This window comes from Cibotium barometz, chromosome 65 (genome assembly GCF_041138505.1).
Source record: "Cibotium barometz isolate CiBa-2024 chromosome 65, ASM4113850v1, whole genome shotgun sequence".
In the NCBI taxonomy this organism is placed as follows: Eukaryota; Viridiplantae; Streptophyta; class Polypodiopsida; order Cyatheales; family Cibotiaceae; genus Cibotium; species Cibotium barometz.
In genome coordinates, this window is record NC_141110.1 from 5,197,087 (window position 1) to 5,204,853 (window position 7,767).

A 7,767-nucleotide genomic window follows, 5' to 3' on the forward strand; every position below is an offset into this window, starting at 1 on the left:
ACTATCGCTAGTAACTATCGCTTTGTAAGCCGAGTAGTTATGTTGCGCATGATCTAACTTTTTACTCTCAAATGCAATTGGGTGTCCCCTTTGCATAAGTACGGCCCCAATGGCCTCATTACTTGCGTTTGTTTCCAAGACTAGAGAGCTCCGTCTCTGTCACGACGTCGGTAGGGTCCAATAGGTCATAATCGTCGTCGTCATATTCCAAGAGGTCCTCCTCGGTCCCCTGGGCGACGTCGGTGTTCATGTCATTTGGCTCATCAGCCAGAAAGGGGTCATCTGCTATTGCAGCCATTGCAGGCTCCCTGGGTCCTAAGGCGGGGTCAACAGACGAGGAGGGTGCTGGTGGCGGATCATGCGTGATCGACGAGCACACTCCGGGAACGGACAACGGTCTGGAAGGCGACGGTCATCAAGTCTCGTGTGTCCCTCTGCAGAAATAGCTTCACCGAAACATATGTCCCAAATACGAATACCATCCCACTATGGGAACCAGCCCTTGGTGTGTAAAACTTTTTCTCCCCCTAAAAATATATGCAGGGACAGCCCCTTGCTATAAATTTTCCCCCGCGGGAACCTGTGTGGTGGGAACCACCCTGGTGTTGGATTTTAATTTTTTTTAAATTGTTTTTTTTTGTGCATCTGGCCGGGCTGGCCGCCGGCACTAACTTGGCTCGCCGCGCCTGTGGGCTGGCTATCGGTGCTAGCCTAACTGGCTGGCCACGCCTGTGGTGGGCTGGCTGTCGGTGCTAGCCTGTGGCCACGTAAGCCGCCCTTACAAGGTTCCCAACACACAGAATCGACCTCTTAAGATTCCCACGCACACAGGCAACCTCTTCTCCCATTGTGAATGCACAGTCGACCTCTTCTCTCACAGACAAGCTCCAAAGCAAAAAACACAGAAATTGCTTACCTCTTGCAATGGAGAGCTTGGGTGTGTGGAAGGGGGAGAGAGAGAGAGAGAAAACCCTTCCTTCCAGCTATGGCCAACTTCTTCTTCTTTACACGTCTTCTTGCTGTAGAAGATGATGAAGACCCTTGGGATACCCCAATTTTGATTGAGAGCAAATCATTAAACGGCTGGGCCCGCTTCGCACGCCACTCGCGATCCCAACGCCAAGCTCTGATACCAATTTTAGATCTCTATAGTGCCACTACGGGTGCTACCACAAGAGAGGACGGTGGCCTCTAGAGCTCTCACCACCCAGCCATAAAGGAAGAATGAGGATTTCCCCTCATCCCCCCAGGCCTACCGTCAAGACTAGCCTGGCCGCCCATGACTCCGCATGGGCATCCTCTTCCACTTAACCCCAAATGGCCACGTCCTCGACGCTCTGGCCGAGGTGTTGACGCTAAAGCCTTGTCTAGCCATCTGGTTTGCCGTTTGTCAGGCATTACAGCCTATGTGACACAGGGTGAGCTATATATAGTCCAACAGTGGATACATGCATGCATAATTTGGCCAGAATTGAGCTCTCTGGAGTTTAAGAAAGGTGTTCATAGGCATTGTATGTCATCTACGCAAGGGTCATTGGCAAGGACCACCACACGTGCTCAGGGCATCCGTTCAATCGTCTCAAGATAATTTGGATTATTTTGGAGAAATTGTTCGAGATTGCCTTTGGATCTTGTGGGCCCTTTCCATCCGTCATTTGGGCATATGGAATGCTGCCAAATTTGGGTTTGAAGCCTGCCAGATTTCAAAATTCCACGGGTTGATTTATGCCACTTTGATTACCCGTTTTTATCCCGAAAAAAGCCTTATTTGAGGTATTACCGTACTTAAAATTCGACGGGTTGATTTATGCCACTTCGATTACCCGTTTCTATCTCGAAAAAAGTCTTATTAGAGGTATTACCGTACTTAAGATTTGAAATTTAAATTTAGTTTTCTCATTGCCTGAGTAAAAGGTTCTTAATTTGCAACAATCGCATGAAAATAACATCTTCTCAAGGAAAAAAACAGTTAAATGCAACCATAATGAACTGCTTGAGCTATACTTTTAAAGGATACGATATATTATTATTAATGTGCTATATTTACAATGGGTATGTTACACAATAAAAGATAAGAGTATATACTATAAGGGAAAGTACTCTCCTATAATAACATATAATGGTTTGTCCATAGTGTGAACTAGACTATTCAAGTTAGCACTATAGCTACGCCATGACTCTAGTACTCAAAAATGGCTATCACACACAGCCTATCATCCTGTGGTGGCATATCAATCATAAGCTCACTAACCATGCCAATGGCATAAGTGTGGAAACTATCACCCAAGTAGGTCATCAATGTCTGCAACACTATTTAAGCATGATATTTTAACAATCCTAGCCTTGTGTCTTGTTTTGAGGACTCAGCTTGGAAGTTTTCAATGCTTTGATGTGGTAGACTTAGGAGTAGCCTTATCCTGCTTTTATTGGGATTGTTCCCTAGTCACAATCCTTGCTATAACGTCATATTCTTCTTATTGATGTGGACTTTTCTCAATATATGTTTGTATTTTTGAATGAAACTTTTTATAATATATTGTCAATGTATATTGTTTCTCATATACATGTGTATTTTTCATGCATATGTTAGTTTTTTTGTGAATGGGGGGGATATAATGGGAGAGAGAAAAGCAAGTTTGATCTGTTTCTCTCCTCCATTCTATCCCCCCTTTTCTTTTGTGTAGACTCCAACCTGGCTGTGAACATGTTATGCACGTGGCTATTAGCACGGATCTAGCTATTTTCTCCTAGCCGGATACATGTAATCCTGTAAGAGGATTTAAAATTCAAAAATTCCTTTGTTGCAACATCATGTTTACGGATGGGGCTATAATGCACTAATGTCAAGAATGAGGAAAACTAATGTCAAGAATCACCAACCGGTGTAATGCACTAACTAAAGGGTGCGTTTACTAGCCCAAAGAATAAGAATACTAACTATCAATTTAATAATCTTAAATCAGATGATTGGCACAAGATGATGCAGGTATATAGATAATTATATATGTTGCTCAACATTTTCCTGTTGATGTTATAGACAATTAATTCTTTTCTATAAATTGATTTTCATAACTTGAATACAATTCATAATTCCAATATCAATCGGTAGGTGTGGAGACAAGGGATTTCAAAATGCCATCTACTACAAATTAGGTGGAGTGACAAGGTGAGATGTAACTAGAGGGGGAAATCAGGGTAAGGTGGACCACTTACACAACTTTTTTGCATTTTAAAAAGCACCTTTGAAGTGGTCCACCTTAACTTGATTTAAGAGTTATAAGAGTGTTTGTAGAGCTTTGAAGGTATAAGAAGTCTTAAAACCACATTACCTCATGTGGATTTGTAATCTAAGTACCCTAAATCACAAAAAAAAAGTAGTGTCAAGGACATAGCTTTTGGTTCCACCTTACCTTGCTCTCACCCTAGAGCTATAGATCGACACTCTTATAATGCATAACTTTACAATTTTCTATTTCTTTTTTTAAAATTATTTATCTCTTATTAAATAGATGGATAGAATCAAATAAGACTTATAATCCATTGAGAAGCCTTGAGTTAAGGTAGTTTAGGCAATGTGTAAAATTAAAGCAAAAACTCTCCAAGAAGTGTACTCACAAGTCAATTACACCTTCAACACGATCAAAACACTATATATGTTAGTTTTTTTAAATCTCTATAAAATTTATCAAAACGTATGTATATTAGTAAAATAAAACATCTTTACTTAGTAGTTGCAACCCCTTGCATAATCCTATTCGTCTTTTGTAATTTTCTCTTCTACCTTTCCAACTTGTTCTAGAGTATCTCGAAGCCATTAAATATTATAATCCTTTAGAAGAACCACTAGGCTAGATGGGTATGCCATGTGTCTGTGTTAATCTCTATCAATCTGTTTCTTACATCCTTACATATGTCAATCTACTTATCCAATGCCAGATTGCTAAGAAGAAAAAATGCAATGACCTTTTTGTACATGGACTCATCCATCTTCCGAATGCATTGCACATGTGACAGAATCCATTCATCCTTATCGTTGTCCATGAATCTTGGCATGGATGGATCTATTCATTGCAAATATTTAGAGATATACATGAGAGACTCTTACAACAACCAACCCTCTGCCAGCCATGTGACAGAATCCATCTTCTGAATGCATTGCACATGTGACTACACATGTGACAGAATCCATTCATCCTTATCGATGTCCATGAATCTTGGCATGGATGGATCTATTCATTGCAAATATTTAGAGATATACATGAGAGACTCTTACAGCAACCAACCCTCTGCCGGCCATGCTTACTTCTAGCCTTTCTCTCTGCCTCATAAAGCCCTTTAAGATTTTTATGAAGCGTTCAAGAAGAAATATCTATAACAGCTAATAAATGTATAACATCATGGCCACCTCATTTTCTAGATGTACTACATATGTGTCATGTTTTCTATGCATACAATGCCATGTGCGACATGTTTGTTATTAATAATAGGAAATGATAGTTGGTCTCACCCCAAGAGAACGAGAGAATAGTTATCGTAGATGTCATATATAAGACAAAACTTGAAAATGGCTTAAATAAGAGAGAGTGGTGAGGGAGACGATGACATCTAAAGAGTAGCCTCGCATACCTATGCATTGATTAGTTCATCCCGCATGTAATTAATTTCTTTGAAGATTTACATGAGCATGTTTTAGCAGTAAACATGTATACTTTTTCATTATGTAATGTAGTTATTACAAGTCAAAGGTTGCATTCTAAGGTGAACAAGTAGTATGAGTAAGGACCTAGGCTTGCTTGGCTGAAGAGTGTGGACCCATAACACATGTTAGTAGACTAGCGTACTACCTGCATGGCTACGTGGGCGCATAACCCATGTTAGCCTAGCATACATGTTATAGATCTAGTGAGTCGGAGACGTGTTATAAACAAAACATTGGTGGTCACAACTTTAATATATTGATTGCATCTTCTTTCTCCTAAATTAAACAAATTGAGACATATGCATAGTATGGTGGTCACAAATTCAATATATTCATCGCTTGTTCTTTCTCCTAAAGCAAATCGAGACATATGCAAGGTTCTCCCTTTTTTTTGGTAAAATCAAGAGAACGCTCTTTATAACCCTCGATCTTGTCATCATGGTTAACATCTCTTGACATGCCATTATATGTGTGAGGGCCCTTTCAGCTCTCTAGAATCATTCCCATTCTCAAGTTATATACTTGGTAGTTTTCCTGTTGAAATATTTTTCTATGCTTTTGCTATCTTGTTGATTCATTCTCACTGCTTTCACTACAAGTTCCTACATCTTATAAACTGAAAGCCTCAATTCTAAGAGGAAAAGGCACTATGAATAAGACTCTAGGCGTGTACGGCTTAAGAGTGTGCACCCATCACCTATGTCATACTAGCGTTATTAAAGACTATGGACCCATAACATATGTGAGATCAGCATACATGCTATGAGATGTGTTGTAAACAAAAAAAACAAACTTTCTATGAAGAGCAACAAATAGTATTTTGCATACATGGTATGGTGATAACAACTTCGGCCTATTCATTGCTACTTGTTTCGCCTAAAGTAGGCCATAGTAATTACATGAAAAAAGCTCAAGTTGGACGAGAAGTCTTGCCCAAAATAGGTTATGTTAACTACACAAAAAAAGCTCAAGTTGGACTAGTTTTTTGGTAACCTTCTCATATGTAGCAAACTAACTACCCAGAAAATAGACTAAATCTATGTGCTTTGTAGCCATTGTAATTTTGATTGCTACTTTTTGTGGGTGTTGTCCATGGTGGCATGTGCTTTCCACATGTAGGGATACCAGTTTCTATGTGACAATGGTACATAATATGTACATGATTGTTCTCTTCCATCCACACCTCACAATCAAGTTCTAAGTGAGGTCTTGACAAAGTCTTAATCTCACAATTAATAAATTCTCTCCACGCTGGGTTCATTAATTACATAATTCCATATACTTACTAAGCTATCTATTAATTTATCTATTTGTTCCTTTTATTGCAAAAGCATAAAAACAAAAAATAAAAAACTCAAAGACCCATCAAAAACTGTAATAATCGACTCCCAGTCGTCCGCCGACTCCGCGCCGCAGCACATATAAAACAAAGGGGATAACTCTCTTCGTCTTCACTACAGAACTGAAGATGGCTACGAATGCAGAATCGTCCACTTCCAAATGCGCCTGCGCTGTTCTTTTATATTTGCTGCTCTCGTCTGCGAGTGTTCTCCCTTCGGCGAGTTCCAGTGATAGTAGGGCTAGTCATCTAAACCTGCAAGCTGTCATATAATAAGCTATTGCCGTTGCCGTTATGTAATGTAGTTATTTTGCATGGTGCAGTGGACGCGCTGACGGCGTTCAAGGCTCGCATCACAGATGATCCCGACAACGTTCTGGCGAGCTGGGACCCGACCCTAGTGGATCCGTGCACGTGGTTCCACGTGACCTGCGACGACAACAATCGCGTGATTAGGCTGTGCGTTTGACACCCGCGCCCTGTGGTTGCAATTCGGAGGTAGAGAGTCGTCTGATTTGAGATAATTTGTTCTGTTAACTTGCAGAGATCTGGGCGACGAGGGGATCTCGGGCACGTTGGCACCGGAGTTGGGGACCCTGGACGCATTGCAAGATCTGTATGTAGATTTTAATTCTTCATTTACTGGATGATGCTCATTCTGCTCCAATTCGTTGACATCGAGGACTGCACTGCAGTCACCTGTACAAAAACAAGCTGAGCGGGCCTCTCCCTTCTGAGCTTGGCAACTTGCACTCGCTGAGATCCTTAGATCTCTACGACAACCAGTTCACGGGACCCATTCCACAGGAGTTCGACCACTTTGAACAACCCCACAACCTCAAGTTCCTGTAAGACCTCCTCCTGGTTACATTTCTATGCTCCCACTCATGAGCCTCTGTATGTTTTCACTCGTCGATGTGACTCTGTATGGGGGTTTCGCATTGCACAGGCGCCTCCGCAACAACCGCCTTAACGGAACCATTGCTGCAACCATAGGCATAATCGACCTTGTCAATTTGTAAGCTCCTTGTTATCCTACTTTCTCCAAGGTGTGCATGTTTCTTTGATTAAGCCATGTGTTACATATGTACTCGTTATGCCTGACCAGCAACGTCTCCGGCAATGACTTCAGCGGTTTTTTGCCCACAACCTTCAGCCGCTACAACCTCGACAGGTTACAAATCTCTGAGCCTCTCTCTCTCTTTCTCTCACACACACACACACATATTATTTATATCCTACTTACAACTATGACTTTGGCTGCAGTTTTTATCCTGGGAATTCGGATCTGTGCGGTGGCCCACCTATCAACAAACCTTGCTAAGCAATGACATGAATTGTCTTGCCTCAAGCTGAACGCATATTGTCCAAGAAATTGTACAAGCCTGACCGTATGCCAACACAACAGAGAAACTGTTTGTTGTAATACATTGAACTATGACAATGCTGATAATCATCACCCTTCATCTGTTACGATCCTCCTCCTATTGATTAGGAAATGGTGTACTTGTATATTTGACATAAAGGATTAAAAACTGTAGATGATGCAGAAGATGTAAGCAGTTGGGTGTTTGATGATGCTCAAGACATAAGATTTTAAAATGAAGCATGAAAGATCACAGTCCGTGTTTGCTTATGCATAGTGGATTTGGTAGCGTGGCCACAATCAATTGGTTATATCTTGATGAATTATATTATATTTATTCAATGTTATCAAGCTAGTTCAGTG

General features: G+C 41.0%; 1 protein-coding gene across 1 annotated transcript; it reads left to right on the forward strand.

Moving 5' to 3' along the window:
* The first annotated feature begins 248 nt into the window (after positions 1-248).
* Positions 249-7,362, forward strand: LOC147602865 (uncharacterized). Its single transcript, XM_086797220.1, has 7 exons — positions 249-396; positions 6,362-6,497; positions 6,583-6,654; positions 6,734-6,886; positions 6,988-7,056; positions 7,147-7,212; positions 7,305-7,362. Exons 1-7 carry the CDS (start codon positions 249-251, stop codon positions 7,360-7,362), a joined length of 702 nt encoding a protein of 233 aa, XP_086653346.1.
* The last annotated feature ends 405 nt before the right edge of the window (positions 7,363-7,767 follow it).

Coding starts and splice junctions, on each gene's coding strand:
- LOC147602865 (XM_086797220.1), top strand. CDS start 249: ATGTCATTTGGCTCATCAGCCAGAAAGGGGTCATCTGCTATTGCAGCC. Junction 6,887..6,987: donor CCCCACAACCTCAAGTTCCT/GTAAGACCTCCT, acceptor CGCATTGCACAG/GCGCCTCCGCAACAACCGCC. Junction 7,057..7,146: donor ATAATCGACCTTGTCAATTT/GTAAGCTCCTTG, acceptor ATGCCTGACCAG/CAACGTCTCCGGCAATGACT.